The sequence below is a fragment of the Lynx canadensis genome, chromosome D1, assembly GCF_007474595.2.
Source record: "Lynx canadensis isolate LIC74 chromosome D1, mLynCan4.pri.v2, whole genome shotgun sequence".
In the NCBI taxonomy this organism is placed as follows: Eukaryota; Metazoa; Chordata; class Mammalia; order Carnivora; family Felidae; genus Lynx; species Lynx canadensis.
In genome coordinates, this window is record NC_044312.2 from 25887909 (window position 1) to 25906168 (window position 18260).

The 18260-nt window shown below is 36.3% G+C and overlaps 1 protein-coding gene across 2 annotated transcripts in view; it reads right to left on the minus strand.

The window, feature by feature from the left end:
- The window catches only part of ARHGAP32 (Rho GTPase activating protein 32), a 179198-nt gene that overhangs the window by 89649 nt on the left and 71289 nt on the right, over nucleotides 1-18260 (minus strand). For both annotated transcript variants that reach the window (XM_032595033.1, XM_032595032.1), the window contains 2 exons: nucleotides 3709-3846; nucleotides 1477-1569 (listed from right to left, as the gene is read on the minus strand). In XM_032595033.1, coding sequence (XP_032450924.1) covers nucleotides 1477-1569; nucleotides 3709-3846 — 231 coding nt within the window. The remainder of the gene's footprint in view (nucleotides 1-1476; nucleotides 1570-3708; nucleotides 3847-18260) is intronic.

Consider the following 18260-nt stretch of genomic DNA (forward strand, 5'->3'; position numbering starts at 1 on the left):
AAAACCTAATATTTACTGAGTACTTATTATATGCCAGTCATTGTGCTGTGCATATAACATATGATTCAGTGTAATCCTCATAAATCTAAAAGGTACTCAGCATGATTATCAACACTTAAAGATGAAGATGCTTGGGGCGCCTAGGTGGCTCAGTCCCTTAAGCAACCGACTTCGGCTCAGGTCACGATCTCACAGTTCATGGGTTTGAGCCACCCATCAGGCTCTGCGCTGACGCTCAGAGTCTGGAGCCTGCTTCAGATTCTGTGTCTCCCTCTCTTTGTGCCCCTACCCTGCTTGCGCTCTGTCTCTCTTTCTCTCTCTCAAAAATAAACAAACATTTAAAAAAAACCTAAAGATGAAGATGCTAAAGCTAAAAGAGCTTATGTAATTTATGAGAAATTAAATACAGTGAAACCTTTGTTTGTGTGCATAATTCATTCCGGAAACATGCTTGTAATCCAAAGCGAATTACTTGTATATCAAAGTAATCACTTGTGTATCAAAGCAAATTCCAAGGACCACTGGCTCAGTTGTAATCACATGACGTTCGGTGTCACGTACTACTCATATTGCAAGACATTGCTCCTTTAGCAAGTTAAAATACATTAGAAATGTTTGGTCGTCTTGTGAAACACTCTCAGAACAAGTTACTTGTAATCTGAGGTTTCACTGTAATTTTCCAAGATCACACAGCCAATAATGGAAAAACCAATATCTCAATGCAAGTTGGCCTGGCGCTAAATTCCATATTCTTTCTACTTCCCATTCTGACTTGCCAATTTCCACTGGAAGGAGAGAATAAGTCTGCAAATTAAGGAGAAATACTTAACATATTTTCTGGATACTGTGTAACACTCAATACTTAAACTGGACTCTTTAAAAGATTAATTGTCTGTCATTCATAAATAATTGAAAAATATTTTCAGGGGCGCCTGGGTGGTGCAGTCAGTTAAGCGTCCGACTTCAGCCAGGTCACGATCTCGCGGTCCGTGAGTTCGAGCCCCGCGTCGGGCTCTGGGCTGATGGCTCAGAGCCTGGAGCCTGTTTCCGATTCTGTGTCTCCCTCTCTCTCTGCCCCTCCCCCGTTCATGCTCTGTCTCTCTCTGTCCCAAAAATAAATAAATGTTGAAAAAAAAAATTAAAAGAAAAAAGGAAAAAAAAGAAAAATATTTTCAATTACTAAGTCAATTAAATATATGTATCTTGCTAAATGTACACTTAATACATTAAACACCAAAATAAGAGGTGTCACTGCAATTCCCAAGATATATTAAAATTAGTTTCTTGGATTCTCAAAGAAAGATTTGAGATAAAAAAAATACTCAGCGTAAGACATATCTATCCTTCCAAAAGATGAGCATTAATTCTATTTCTTTGATTCCTGAATCTCAATAGCTATAGAAATTAAATTAACATTAAATTTCTTCAGTAGACAATTCAAAAATAAATTTTGATAAGAAGTGAATTAGAAAATACCTCCATCCAAGTAAGGGCAGGTCCACAATTGATCTTGTTGCCAGCAATAGCTGAAAGGCGGGAGAGGTAAGCCATAAGCATCTGAGTGATGGACTAAAGAGAAAGAGAAGATTCAGTGGTAACTCCAAGTCAAGATACTGTACTCCCTGTCCAGGTAACTGGTATAAATTAGTTGTTTCTGGGGAAAAAATTCTGTAGATTTTTAGGCATTTTAATAGTTACAGAGGATTCTTCACAGAGGCTTAAGAGTTCCGTGAAGTGAAACCATCAGCACTTACATAGAAATCCCCTGTCTTGTGAAGAACTTGAACTGCTAGCTCCTCATCATCAGGGGGTCATACTATTATATAGCTTCTAATTTTATTGCTGTCTCTATCTCATACTGAAAATGTAAAAAAACAATCACAGCAGAGACATACTTGGCTTTTCTGCCAGCTTCCCCCTGGCTACTCTGAAACTCTCCAAGACCTGCTGTAAACTTCCAGGCATGCAGCTGCAGCAGGACAGCCATGTTCATATGTGATCCCACACCACGGGTCCGTGGATTGGTCCAGAAATGGGACCAAACACTAGCTGGCATAACAAGAGTTACTGCAGGAATTAGGAATTAAGTTGAAAATGTTTAATTCATTCTAGCAGCTGTCTTAAAAAAAGAGATTAAAAACCTGGGGCCTTTTAGTAGTGGCCATGTTCTGAGACAGCTTGAGAAAGAGAAATGGAACAAAGAGACAGAGATAGGAAACAGAGACAGACTTCTAGATTTTCGGTGATACAAAAGAAGCTGTGGTTTTAGAATATTCCTGAGACCCTGTTCCTGTGTCAGTTCTTGCATGACTGATGATGCCTCTACTTTGTCCTACCTACTTAGTTGCCTTGGAATTAATTACAGATTTGAAATGGCTTCCCATCAGGACTTGAAAGATATCTGCACTGTTTTCAAGCTGCTGTTGAGTCTACTGTCAATACAATTCCTGTTCTTTTTTTTTTTTTTAAGCATTTTTTTTGCTCTCTGGAAGCTTTTGGTGTTCTCTGTTTTGGCTGTTGACATTTCACTACACTGTTTCTACATGCATGTCTTTTCAGTCATTATATTTAGTACTTACTGGGCCCATGTGATCTGAAACATGGCTTTCTTTAGCTTTAGGGCATTTTCTTATATTAACTTTTAGTTACTTCCATCTCCTGTATCCTGCTAGAACTCCTAGGAGAGGGAAGTAGGAACTTCAGGATCTTTTCTCCATGATTCCCACTGTTCTCACGCAACTTTTTATCTTTCATTCCCTTCTGGGGCTGTATTATTATAAAGTTTGCTCTCCCAGTTCACTAATGCTCTCTTCATCTGTGTCCATTCTGCACACAGTCCAGCTCTTCAGGTTTGCTATAACTAAAATTAATTTAAATAAGTACATGTTCATTTCTAAGATCTCTTATTTTTTATTTTTCTAAAAATACGTTCTCATTCCATGACTGCGATTGCCTCCTGTCTCTCTGAGGATAGTAACCATGCTTCTGAAAGCCCTCTGTTTGCTCTTCTCAATTATTTTATTTATTTGGTTTTTACGATTAAGATTTCTAGTTGATCTGTCTTCTTCAATCCTCCTGTACCTGTATGTATGCTGTATTTGCTCACCCCCATAAATCTTATCCTATCTACTTTCAAAGATTCCTCACATCGTGATCTCATGGTTGTGAGACCGAGCCCTGCGTCAGGCTCTGTGCTAGGCATGGAGCCTGCTTAGGATTCTCTCTCTCCCTCTCAAAAAAATAAAAAATAAAGAAGATTCCTCATAATTTTGATGGTTTTTATATTCTGATGTTATAAAGAATCTTTTCCCATTTAATTTTTTTAAAATCTTTTATATTTTTACTAGAAATTTGGCAGGAGTAAAGATAAGGGCACAGATATGGCATGCCATCATAAGCTATGCCTTTCTTTAATTATTAGTGAGGTCAACATTTTTCCATGTTTTTGCCTCCATATTTTATATTCTCTTTGAAGAATGGTCTCATATATGTAGCCCATTATATATTATGAATCTTTTTAATAAAATTACACACCAAACCTACTTTAATTCTAAACATTCTACATAGCACTACAACTTTTTCAGTTATGAAATAAATAATCCCAAGAATCATCCTGAGTGTTTGATATAAGCTTTTATTTAGTATATAGGCAACACTTTCTGCTAATTTATATACAGCGATTAAGGCTGCAAAGAACTAAATGCTTACCTCTGGACTATCCTTCAGAGCATCAGAACGGGGAAGCTCTGAGAGTTGGGAGAATCGTCGGTCATAAATACATAAATGAAGATGTTTATCAAGTACCCGAAAATCTTCATAACTTCTTTTAACAATCCAACTTTTACCCTATGGGTAAGAAAAAAAAGACACTTACAATCTGCCTCTTAGAAAATGCTTATGAATCAGGCCTTATTCTATAATGGCATTATGAGATTTTATATTTTCTAGTGAAAAACTTCTATCAACTTGTTAGTAAATAGGTAAATACTCAAACTCCAAAATAATCTAATGAGTTACACTACATCAAAAGGTCAATAATGAAAATAAGATAAAACTCTCCACTCTCTCTACTGCTCATCAAAGTCCACTGGCTCTCTGGGAGCAGTAACTGCTACATGGTAAGACAGCATGTGGCCTTAAACCTACAAAAAGAACCATAAAATAATTTGGGGTGGGAGAATATAATCAAAAATTAAAAAAAAAAAATAAAACCAAGTTATTGATAGGTATCACCAACATTTTCTATGACTAAGACTGGAAAATCAAAACCACTAAAGTCCTCATCAATACACGTTCAATATGCAAATATTATCTAGAACTCATTATCCTTCCCAACATCTCAGGCTTTCTTCCTTGCCTTGCCCAATCTCACAAGCTCATCAAAAATGAAAATCCGGGGTTCCTGGTTGGCTCAGTAGGTTGAACATCCAAGTCTTTATTTCGACTCAAGTCATGATCCCAGGGGTGTGAAATCGAGCTCCACATCGGGCTCCGTGCTGAGCATGGAACCTGCTCTCTCTGACATCCTCTTTCTCTCAATCTTTCCCTCTGCCTCTCTCCCCCACTTGCTCTCACTCTCTAAAATAAATTTTTAAAAAAACAATGAAAATCTACTCCCAGAGCGTATTTATTATTACATTCTACCTCCTAATTTTCTCTTGACTCTATCACTTCCCCTAGCCCAAGCTTTAGTAGGGATGAATATCATTTCTTACCGAGAATACTGCTAATTGTCCTCACCTTTGATCTCCCCTGCTCCCCTTCCCACCACTACAAAATACAAAGCTTATCAGGTGACACTATCAAAAATCCATCGAGAGCTCCCATGAGTCAGCACTGCTGCAGAGCATTTAGTCTGGCAATTTTATCTAATTTTATACAGAGGCTCTCATCTCATAAAATTCTAGAAGGACTGCAAGAAAGGCCTGAGAGCAACCATCTCAGAACTGAAGAAACACTTTTAGTGGAAGTCTTCTCCATGTGCCCCAGCCAAATGGTGCAGAGGCAGAATGTACCACTTCATAAGGCAGAGATGTGAATTCTACACAGAGGTATATTAAAACTAACATGATCAGGAGTGCCTAGGTGGCTCAGTCGGTTGAACATCCGACTTTGGCTCAGGTCATGATCTCAGAGCTCATGAGTTCGAGCCCCGCATCAGGCTCTGTGCTGACAGCTCAGAGCCTGGAGCCTGCTTCGGATTCTGTGCCTCCCTCTCTCTCTGCCCCAACCCACTCGCATTCTGTCTCTTTCTCTCTCAAAAATAAATGCTAAAAAAATTTTTTTAAATAAAACTACCGTGATCAACTTGCATAATCCTACTCTGGACTAAAATTCTCTATCACGTAGATGGAGAACAATACCAACTCCTTGTCTGAGAGGGTTTTTAGAATGAATTAAGACAATAACACATGGCAGAGCCTTTTAAAGAAAAGTGTCCTGGTCACTATTCTAAGAAACGCTAGTTCCATGAGTCTGAAATGGGATCCAGTTAATTCTGATGATCAGCCTGAACTGGGAACCACTGATCCATAGGATAAAGTCCAAACATATTTGCATATATCATGGCTTTCATCATCTAGGTTCTGTCTGAATTTATACTCTGATCTCAGTCATTACTCCTCCATGCCCTTTCTCTGCCTCCAGTTATGCTCAATTACTTACATTTATTCAGTTTATGAGATATTTGTTCCCTTTCTTGCCTCCATGATCTTTAACTGCTGCTTCTTTGGCTATGGAAAGTCACTCTTTTACTCTTTGCTGAAGTAAGCTCCTTTGTTTCCTCAGTTCTAACACTGCCTTCTAACCCAAATATTTCCTAAATAACCATAGGGAGTTAAATACTTGATCCTTTGGGATGGCAAAAATAAAAACTAAAAACAAACAAAGGCAGAAATAAAAGGAAAAACTTAGCCTACAGTTGCAATTATTTTCTCTTTCATACACACATTTTTTAAAACTATGCAACACTTCAAATACCAGAAAAGTAAACAAAATAATTTATCACATACTCATGTCTCTATCACAGAGATTAAACAGATGTTGACTTTTTTGTTTCAAAGCTCTGGATGTTATTTTAAAGAACCAATTATTATAGATACAAAGCACCATTCTTTGTATCCCTTCTAAAAGTAAAGACAGGAGTTGATGTGTATTGTTATCATGCATAAATGCATTTTATACCTTTACCATATATGCATGTATACAGTACATTGTCCAAAACAAGTAACAAGATTTTACTTCCTTCTCTATGAACCTAATCACAAATTAAGTAATTTGCTTAAAGCCTCACATATGTGAGAGAACAGAAATTAAAACGCAGTCAAAAAAAATAAATTTTCATCTGAACAAGGTTTTACGTCCATCATCCATAGTATTTTAAATTTATCCATTCTATCTTCTGATTTGGATTAGGCCTAAAGTGTGTGTGTGTGTGTGTGTGTGTGTGTGTGTGTGTGTGTGTGTTTTAAATGTATATGGGGAGGGCACCTGGGTAGCTCAGTCGCTTATGCGACCGAATTTGGCTCAGGTCATGATCTAGTGGTTTGAGTTTGAGCCCCACATAGGGCTCTCCACTGTCAGCACAGATCCCTCTATGGAGGCACTGTCTCCCTTTCTCTGCCCCTCTCTCACTTGTGTTCACTTGCATGCACGTGCTTTCTCTCTCGCTCTCTCAAAAATAAACATTAAAAAAATGTATATGGAGGTGCCTGGGTGGCTCAGTCGGTTGAGGGTCCAACTTCGGCTCAGATCATGATCTCACGGTTCGTGAGTTCCAGCCCCACATCGGGCTTGCTGCTGTCAGAATAGAGACTGCTTCCGATCTTCTGTCCCCCTCTTCCTCTGTCCCTCCCTGCTCATGCTCACTCTTTCTCGCTCCCTCCCAAAAATAAATAAAAACATCTAAAAAATAAAATAAAATAAAAATGTATATGAATACTTTAGGTACAGCACAACAAGGTCTAATTTGCCCAAGTGACCACACCTTATTTACATTACCTGCATAGATCCTAAAAATATATACCTGAAATAAAGAAATAGCTAAAAACTTGATTATGGGATCAGAATGTCCTAATTGTGAATCCTGGTTGTTTAAGAACTAAATGATGTAAATTAATGTAAAATGATTAGTAGAGTATCAGTTAACAGAAATGGCTCAGTACACGCTGGCTATTACTATTCTTTACTGATTTAGAGAACTTGTTCTCAGTCAAACATTTAGAATTAGAGAACAGAGTTTCCAAACAAAACCCCATGGTATTTAGCAGAACAAATGACTGGTCACCAAAAGCTCAGCAACTCAAAGGAAAAAGAACATTTTTACTGATTACTTTCAAGTACATCAGGTTTTCAACTAGAGAAGTTAATCCATCTTTAGAGGTCAAAGGTTGTTTTCCATACTGGCTGAATTTCCAGCTTTAATATTGGAAAGTAAATCTTAAATTTAATATCATTATTTGAAGATAACCCATAGATCCGGTGACATTTTGTTTTTGTTTTGTTTTCCTGCTTTCTTTTAGAAAAAAATGTAACATCAGGATTTTAAGTCACTAGTACAAAGGCCAAGCAATCAATCAGGATCAACTTTAAACATGCGTATAGTCATCCCACCGTCTGGGAAGGAGAGAAATAAGCTGACAACTTGGTACATTCACATCTATTACTCCTTTCGAGCCAACAGACTATGGGAAGTGGTCAATATAAAGAAAATGTAGTCCTGCATTTGTTGTTACCTGGTGCTTTTAGAATAGAAATTGGCTCTGCTTTTAATCCCGTTTTCATTAAGCATTTCTCACTAAATGAAGAATATTCTGACATAATTGTAAGGTATTAGGGACTGAGTATCTGCATCTCCCCAAAATTCGTATGTGGAAACCAAAGCCTCCAATATGATGGCATTAGGAAATGGAGCCTTTGGGAAATAATTAGATGAGATGAGGTCATGAGGGTGGAACCCTCATGAATGAGATTAGTGCCCTTACAGGAGCCCTAAGAGAGCTTGCTTCTCCTTCTCTATGCTCTGCTACATGAAGTTATAAGAAGCTAGCTGTTTGCAATCTGAGAAACGGCTCTCACCAGAACTTTGCCATTCTGACCTCCTGATCTCAGACTTCCAGCTTCCAGAACTGTTGGAAATAAATTTGTATTGTTTATAAGGTACCCAGTTTATGGTACTTTGTGAAAGCACCCCAAACTAAGACATAAGGTAACATTTGGCCCTTGGCATATCACTTTCCCCTTGGCATACAAAACAGATATCTAGATCAACATGACTGTGAAACACAGAAGGAAGAGAGAAGAAAGAAAACAATGAGGAAAGCAGTAATCAGTAATGCAGGATTTAAATTTAAACTACTATGGGCTACCTTAGGTGGTAGACCTTAGGTAACTTCTAAACCTCAGTTTACTCATCTATAAAATGGGGAAGTTAACAGTACCTGGAAGTTGAAAGATTATATGAAATAATGCATGTGAGTTACTGAGCACACTGCCTGCCAATCATTCATTGAACATTCTTATCACTACTGACATTTTTGTCACTGGTATAGCGGTCTGGCCCAGAAATACCTTCTGAATGTTGTATTAGTCATATACTTGTCATACATGGGGTATAACAGACAAATAGTTTGGTTGAAACTGTTAACATGCATGGACGATATTAACGATACCTTCACTAACCTAGACTGATTTTGGAAAAGCTGTTAAATCGTGCAAATTGATAGAATTGGGAATTTCCCAGGTTAAAAGCTCAATAATTGAAAACAAGATTGTTTATGTGCTGCTGAAGCGAGCACAAAAAACAGGATTGTAATAACAGGATGTAATAATTGTATCTAAGTCTATGCTCCAATTTCTTATACTTCTTTAGAATAAATTCCTGGGTCGCCTGGGTGGCTCAGTGGGTAGAGTGTCAGACTTCAGCTCAGGTCATGATCTCATGGCTACTGAGTTTGAGTCCCACCTTGGGATCTGTGTTGACAGCTCTCGGTGCCTGCTTTGGATTCTGCCCCTCACCGTTCATGCTCTCTCTCTCTCTCTCTCTCTCTCTCTTGCTCTCAAAAAGAAACATTAAAATTCTTTTAGAAGAATAAATTCCTAAAAATTGTGACATCATCTAAACCTAAGTGCAGAGTATACTGAATCTCTCTGCACTATTTTTGCAAATTTTTATAATACTAAATTTATTTTTAATTTAAAAAGTTAAAATACACAATTTCTAAAAATGGAAAGGTTGTACCAATTTTTACTGTTTGCGCCTATTTTACTGCATCTACACTAATATTTATTTATAAAAGCATTTAAATTTTCCAAAAGGTGAAAATGATATCTTTATTCTTTTAGGAATTATCTATTTACATCTTTGACAATTTTTCTACTAAAATATAGTGTATACTCCTATAATTATCGCTTATCAAACTTATCAAACCCTATTACACTGAATGTCTAGCCAAAGTATTTCATGTAACTATTAGCCCTTTGAAAGCTTAACACTTTTACTCAAATAGTTTGTTAGTCAAGAAATTTCCTTGGTCTCTCAAAAAATTAAAAATAGAACTACCCTGTAACCCAGCAATTTCACTACTAGGTATTTTTCCAAAGGATACAAAAATGCTGATTCAAAGGAGCCCATGCACCCCAATATTTACAGCAGCACTATCAACAATAGCCAAATTATGGGAAGAGCCCAAATGTCCATCAACTGATGAATGGATAAAGAAGATGTGATACACACACACACACACACACACACACACACACACACACAGGAATATTACTCGGTGATCAAAAAGAATGAAATCATGCCAGGTGCCAACAATGTGGATGCAACTAGAGGGTATTATGCTAAACGAAGTAAGTCAGTCAGAGAAAGACAAATATCACATCACTTTATTCATATGTGGAATTTGAGAAACTCAACAGATGAACATAGGGGAGAGGAAGGAAAAATAAGATAAAAGGAGAAAGGAAGGCAAACCATAAGAGATTCTTAAATACAGAGAGCATACTGAGGGTTGCTGGATGCGTTTTGGGTGGGGGGATGGACTACGTGGGTGATAGGCATTGGGGAGGGCATCTGTTGGGATGAGCACTGGGGTGTTGTATGTGGGTGATGGGTCACTGGATTCTACTGAAATCATTATTGTACTGTATGTTAACTGACTTGGATTTAAATAAAACTTAAAATTTTTTTTAAAAAGGAAAGAAATTTCCTTGAATGCATTCTGAAGTGATATATTAAGTGCATTAATACACTAAAATACTAATTTTTTGTTTAAAAAAAGTGGAAAAGAAGTTAGCAGGTCCTTCTTACTTAAGACTTCTTCCTATAGAAGTATAGTAAAACCTTGGTTTGTGAGAATTCATTCCAGAAACATGCTTGTAATCCAAAGCACTTGCACATCAAAGAGAATTTCAAGAACCACTGACTCAGTTTGATCACGTGACATCTGGCATCATGTACTACTTGTAGTGCAAGAAACTGCTTGTTTATCAAGTTAAAATTTATTAGAAACATTTGCTCGTCTTGCAGAACACTTGCAGAACAAGTTACAATCCAAGGTTTTATGTATTTAAAATATATTTTTTAAAGAGGCATTTAAAAATATATTGTTTTGTGTCTTACATTTGGTAGTTGCAGATTTTTAGACAATTCTTTTATACTGTTTACCTAGATGATCATGTCATCTGTGTACAAAGGCTGTTTAATTTCTTCCTTTCCCATTTGTACATCTTTTATTTCCTTTTCTTGCCTTAATGGCATTAGCTAGGAATTCCAGCACAGTGTTGAAAAGCAGTGGAAAGAGGGGACGTCCTTACCTTGTTCCTGATCTTATTTACAGAATGAGTTTCTCACTATTACAGTTATAGATTTTTTATAGATACTCTTTATCAAGTTGAGGACATTTCCCACTAATCTTAGTTTACTGAGAATTTTTAATCATGAATGATTAATGACCAAAATAGCAGAATACAAAGTTAATATACAAAAGCCAATTGCTTTCCAATGCACCAACAATGATTAAGTTCAATTTGAAGTTAAAAGCACAATAGTATTTATATCAGCACATCCCCCCAAAAAAGAAAGAATTAAATACAAATCTAAAAAAACATGGGGGTGCCTGGGTGCCTCAGTCAGTTGAGCGTCCAACTTCAGCTCAGGTCATGACCTCATGGTTCATGAATTCAAGCCCTGCATCAGGCTCTGTGCTGACAACTCAGAGCCTAGAGCCTGCTTCAGATACTGTGTCTCCCTCTCTCTCTGTCTCTCCCCCACTCAAAAGTCTCTCTCTCTCTCTCTCTCTTTCTCTGAAAAATAAACATTAAAAGAATTTTTATAACTATGTACAAGATCTGTATGAGGAAACCTACAATATTCTGGTAAAGGTAAACAACTAAAAAAATTTGAGAGATATACCATGTTCCTGGATAGAAGGGCCAATATATGGTCAAGGTATCAATTCTTCCAAACTTGATCTATAGATTCACAATGCTATGCCAATCAAAACCAAAGCAAGTTATTTTTTATTTTAAAGTTATAGAGAGAGGTAAAAGATTAGAACAGCTAACACAATATTAAAGGAGAAGAACAAAGTTGGGAGACTGACACCAAGTGACTTAAAGACATACCATAAAGCTATAATCATCAATACAGTGTGGTATTGGCAAAAAAAAATTAACAAATACATCAATGAAACAGAACAGAGAGCCCAGAAATAGACCCACATAAATACTGTCAATTGATTTTTGACAAAAGAGAAAAGTCAACACAGTGGATTTAAAAAAAATTCTTTTCAACAAATAGTGCTGGAAGAATTGGCAAAATCCACAGTCAAAAATATAAATCTAGATACAGACCTTACAGCTTTCAAAAAATTACTCAAAATGGATCACAGACCTTAATGTAAAATGCAAAATGATAAAACTCATAGAAGGTAACACAGGAGAAAATACAAATCATCTTGGGTTTGGTGATAAACTTTTTTAGATACATTAGAGTCACTATCCATGAAAGAACTGATGAGCTGGACTTCACTGAAATTAAAATTTTCTGCTGTGTCAAGACACTATCAATAAAATGAAAAGACAAGTAGTAGACTTGGGTGAAAATATTGGCAAAAGTTTTATTTGATAAAAGACTGTTATCCAAAATGTATAAAGAACTCTTAAAAATCAACAATAAGAAAACAAACAGCTGATTTAAAAAGTCCAAAGACCTAAGCAGACACCTCACCAAAAAGATATGCAAATAATAGATAAGTATATGAAAAAATGCTCCACATAATACGTCATCAAGGAAATGCAAATTAAAACGACATAACACCACACACCTATTAGAATGGCAAAAACCCAGAACAAAATGCTGACAAAGATGTGAAATAATAGGATATGTCTTCCATTGCTAGTAGGAATACAAAATGGTAAACACACTTTGGAAGACAACTTGTCAGTTTCTGATAAAACTAAAGATACCTTACCACAGGTTCCAGCAATTAGACTCCTTGGTGTTCATCCAAATGAGCTAAAAAGTTATGTCCACACAAAAGCCTGTACATGCATGTTCATAGCAGCTTTATTCAGAAATGCTGAAACTTAGGGGTGCCTGGGTGGCTCAGTCGGTTAAGGGTACCACTTTGGCTCACATCATCATCTCAAGATTTGTGAGTTTGAGCCCCGCATCAAGCTCTGTGCTGAGCTCAGAACCTGCAGCCTGCTTCAGATTCTGTGTCTCCCTCTCTCTCTGCCCCTCCCCTGCTTGTGCTCTGTGTCTGTCTCTCAAAAAAAAAAAATTTTTTTTTAAATGCTGAAACTTGGAAGCAATCAAGATATTCTTCAGCTGGTGAGTGTATATATAAACTGTGATACATCCAGAAAATTCAGTATTAATCAGCACTAAAAAAAAAAAAAAATAAGAAAGAAAGAAACTATCAAGCCATTAGAAGACATGGAGGAAATTTAAATGCACACTACTAAGTGAAAGAAGCCAAGCTGAACAGTCTATGTACTGTATAACTCGAACTATATGACATTTTGAAAAAGGCAAAACTACAGAGACAGTAAAAATATCTGTGGTTGCCACTGGTTAGGGAGAAGTGAGAAATAAACAGAGCACAGAATTTTTAGGGCAGCGAAATAATTCTGTATGATACCTTAATGGTGGGTACTTATAATTATAAATTTGTCCAAACCCACAGAACATACAACACCATGACTGAACCCTTGCTGACAAAGCTATGTCAGTGTAGGTTCATCACTGTCACAAATGTATCATGTTGGGGAAAGACATCCATAGTGGAGTCAGGCATGTGTGGGGATAAAACATTTGCAGGAACCTCATACTTTCTACTCAAGTTTGCTGTGAACCTAAAACTAATCTAAAAAATCAACTATATTAACTGTTAAAAATAAATCATGTTTTCTTCCATCCAAACAGTCTTACTCAAGGAAATAAATATCAACCAACCACATATATGCAAATGAGCCTAAAAATGGTGAGGGACTGGATTTCAAAATTCATTTCCCCATGTATCAGTGAACTGATTTCTTTCAATTTTTTAAAAAATGTTCTTGTGCCAGCAAAAAATCTGTCCTTTTATACAGAATGTCATTCACCAAATGAAAACCTTAATTTGCAAATCATCTGAAACTTAGATTCAGTGAGAAAATTCTAAAAATAGTAAAATACCTACCATTCTGGCAGAAATTCATCCAATTTCTAAAAGTAAATAAAGTACAACTGACCCTTGAACAACATGAGAAGGGGCACTGATTCCCCTTCACAGTCGAAAATCCACATATAAGTTTGCTTCTCCAAAACATAACTGCTAATAGCTTACTCTTGACTGGAAACCTTGCCAATAATATAAACAGGCAACAAACATATTTTTATGTTATATTATGTACTATTCTTACAATAAAGTAAGATAGAGAAAAAATGTATTATTAAGAAAATCATAAAGAAGAGAAATAAATTTACAGTAATGTACTCTATTTAGCGAAAAACATCTATGTATAAGTGGAACCATGCTACTCAAACCAATGTTGTTCAAGGTTCAACTACAAATGATCAGAATAACTTAGAAATTCACTTCTTTTATAAATATATCAACACAAAAACAATACAAAAAACTCCTTATGGGGCACCTGGGTGGCTCAGCTGATTAAGCATCCGACTCTTGATTTCAGCTCAGGTTTGTGGGTTCAAGCCCCATGTTGGGCTTAGGATTCTCTCTCTCTCTCTGCCCCTCTCCCACTCATATTCACTCTCTTTCTCTTTCTCTCTCTCTCTCCCTCTTCCTCTCTCTCCCTCACTGTCTAAAATAAATAAAAACTTTTAAAAAATAAAATAAAAGTAAAAAACAGAAAAGAAATAAAAAATGGAATGAAAGCTAGCATAATCAGAACACAGGAATGGGCACACTGTCATGAGATGATATGAAAGAGGTAGCAAGGTCCTGGTCAGGTGGGGCCCTCACAGTCCTTGATTAGCAGTTTGGGCTCAGTTTTAAACACAGTGAAAATCTATTGGAGTGTTAACCACGAAGGCAACATGTTTCAAATCACATTTTACATCACTCCAGTAGTTAAATGCTAGATGCAATTTGATGCAAATACAAATGCTAATCACAACATCCCAACAAGATAAAGCGTGGTAATAACAGAGTTGGTAAAAGACAAATTCTAGATACATTTGCTGTTCTTTCGGAGAACAGTCCTCACCCATGTCCTTGGAAATTCCTTTACCATGGGAAAGTTAACTGAAAAAGAATGAACAAATTCTCTCTTTAATGGTATGATGAATTTCAGTGAAAAGAGAATGACCTGATTTAAACCTCAGCTGGGCCTTATCCTAGATATAGAAATTTACATAAGTTACTTAAACCTATCAGCAATTTTTACTCACCTATAAAATGAAAATAGTAACATCTACATTTCACAGAAGAGTTACAGGTTTGGATGTTTACAATCTCTACACGTTTTGTTCATACACAGATGCTCTACAAATGTGAATAGTCAACCCCACCCCTTAGTAACAGCATTTTTTAAAAGGACTAAGTGGAGGAGATACTTGATACCAAGGAATGCATTTCTGATGGTGGAATTTCAAGCAGGGTAGCAGGAGATATTTTGAGGCAGGAAAGCATTCCCCTAAAACCAACTGTTTACCCCACCTACCAGGACATAAAGGAGCCTTCAGAGTATTATAAATATTTATGAAAAAGTTGATCCTCAGAAAAAATAAAGTATTATATACTGATGAATTCTCATTAAAATACAAAGGTGGTTAATATACTCCAAATACAATGAAATGATTGATTTTAATTGGTCTAAAGCTTACAATCAAACAATGAAATAGTAAGTACTTTATTAAGTACTTTATAAAGCAGCAATTTCTTACACTAACAAACCTATACTCACAGAACAGAAAAATCCTGAAGGATTTTCATTGGAGTACATGTTAGAATAAATTCTTGAAACAGCTAGGTTTAAATTTGCCATTTTAAAAGTAACACTTAAAAACTGAGAGGCACCTGGGTGGATCAGTCGGTTAAGCATCCAACTCTTGATTTCATTGCAAGTCATGATCTCACAGGTTTGTGAGGTCAAGTCCCACATTGGGCTCCTTGCACTGACAGGGCAGAGACTGCTTGGGATTCTCTCTCTCTCCTCCCTCTCTGCCCCTCCCACACATATACTCTCTCTCAAAATAAATAAATAAACTTAAATAAGTAAGTAAATGCTGATGTTCACTTACTTGCTAAAGAATAAAACAATTGAATATAGAGTGGTACTGAGACATATTACCACTGACATTATACTCATAAATGATTTATTCCACATAGTGGGGTTCAATTACTGTGAGTGCTTATCTCATTTTGGCCTTTTTAAAGTTAGTGAATGTTCAACACTTAAGACAGTAAAGGTTTTTCTAGTATCTTCTGACATATAACAATTTTTTAGAATTTCTATTAATTTTTATTAAATTCAAAGTAAACACATTATGTTTTCTGAAAAGTAGGGGATAGACAGAGGAAAAATTAGTATGATTTTCAGAAAAGATAAAGTATTACCATTCAGATTCAATATTATGACACAAGAGTGTTTTTTCATCCACACAAGCTAATCTGTTTGTTCTACACAATACATTTTTTCAGTTTGTTTACTTAAAGAACAGAATAAAACGATAATGGAGGGAACATCTGAAAAACAATATGCCTATATTGGTTAAGACAACTTACTCTAATTTTTTTTTATTGTTTCTTTAGTTTTGAGACAGAGAGAGAGAGACAGAGGGTGAGTGAGGGAGGGGCAGAGAGAGAGGGAGACACAGAACCAACCATCTGTGTCAGCACAGAGCCTGATACGGGGCTTAGACCCATCAACCATGAGATCATGACCTGAGCTGAAGTCAGACACTTAACTGACTGAGCCACCTAGGCACCCCAAGACAACTTATTCTAAATCGGGATTAGTATGAGAGGCAGGGAGTTGGGGGCTTGGGCAGGGCATTAAAGATCTATTTTCCAAGCATCTGAGAGAGTCACTTTATTTGTTTTTTAATGTTTATTTTATTTTTGAGGGAGAGCAAGTGAAGGAGGGGCAGAGAGAGAGGGAGAACGAGGATCCGAAGTCAGCACAGAGCCCGATGTGGGGCTTGAACTCATGAACTGTGAGATCATGACCTGAGCTGAAGTTGAATGCTCAACCGACTAAACCATCCAGGTGCCTCAAGAGAATATCACTTTAAAAATGCTTAATATTCTCCTCAGACACACCAATGTGGCTAAATGAGAGCTGTCTGACAGGTATCTGTTCCAGGACCATGTTATACTAGATTTTAATATTGTAACAAGCACTCGGACTATATAATGACTTGTCATTGTAACCAGATGGCCTGGACTACTTCCCACAGAGGCTCTAAATTTGAGGCTTCCACTTAAAGAGCCTCTGAAGACTTCCTCGATCTGAAAGAAAACAGACATCCAGGTCCAGGAAGTAAAGAGAGCCCCAAACAAGCTGAATTCAGAGAGAACCACACCAAGACACATAATTTAAATGTCAAAAATTAAAGATAAAGAGAGAATCTTAAGAGCAACAAGAGAAAAGCCAGTAGTAAGTATAGGGACCACCCATAAGACTATCAGCTGATTTTTCAGCAGCAAGTTTTCAGGCCAGAAGGAATACGCATGATATATTTAAACTGCTGAAAGGAGAAAACCTACAACCAAGAACAGTCTACCAGCAAATTTTTCATTCACAATTGAAGGAAATATAAAGTTTCCCAGACAAGCAAAATTTTAAATTTTCACCACTACACTGGCATTTTAAGAGAGTTAAAAGGATTTCTTTAAGCATAAAAGAAAGGGCCATACCTAAAGTAAGAAAATTATGAAAGAAAAATTTCACTGGTAAAAGCTAACATGTAGTAAAGGTGGTCGATCAACCACTCACAAAGCTGGTATGAAGATTAAAAGACAAATGTAGTAAAATCAACAATATCTACAATAACTAGTTAAGGGACACATTGAGTAAAAAGCTGTAAAATATGAATTCAAATACATAAAAACATGGGGATGGGGAGTAAAAATGTAGTATGTTCAGAATGTGTTCTAACCTAAGAGACCATAAACTTAAAACAGACTACTATATGCAAAGAGTGTTACATATGACTTCATACTGACTGCAAAAATCTATAGTAGATACATAAAAAATAAATAGAAAGGAATCGAAACATAACATTAAATAAAGTCATCAAGTTATGAGGTAAGAGAACAAGAAGAGAAGACATACAAAAACAATTAGAAAACAATGAACAAAATGGCAATGAGTACAAAACTACCCACAATTGCTTTAAATGTAAATGGACTAAATGCTCCAGTCAAAAGACAATAGGCAACTTAAATGGATAAAAATATAAGACCCATCTACATGCTGCCTACAAGAGATTCACTTCAAACATAAAGATACATACCGACTGAAAGTAAAAAGATGAAAAATAATACTCTATGCAAATGTAGCAAAAAGAAAGCTGGAGTAGCAATACACCTATCAGACAAAATAGACTTTAAGACAAAGATTATGAGAAGAGACAAAGAAAAACATTACATAATGATAGACATCAATCCAACAAGATAATGTAACAACTGTAAATATCTCTATACTCAACACAGAAGCCCCTAAATATATAAGGCGAATATTAACAGACAAAAAGCAAAAAAAACAGACAGTAATATAGCAATAGTAGGAGACTTTAACACCCC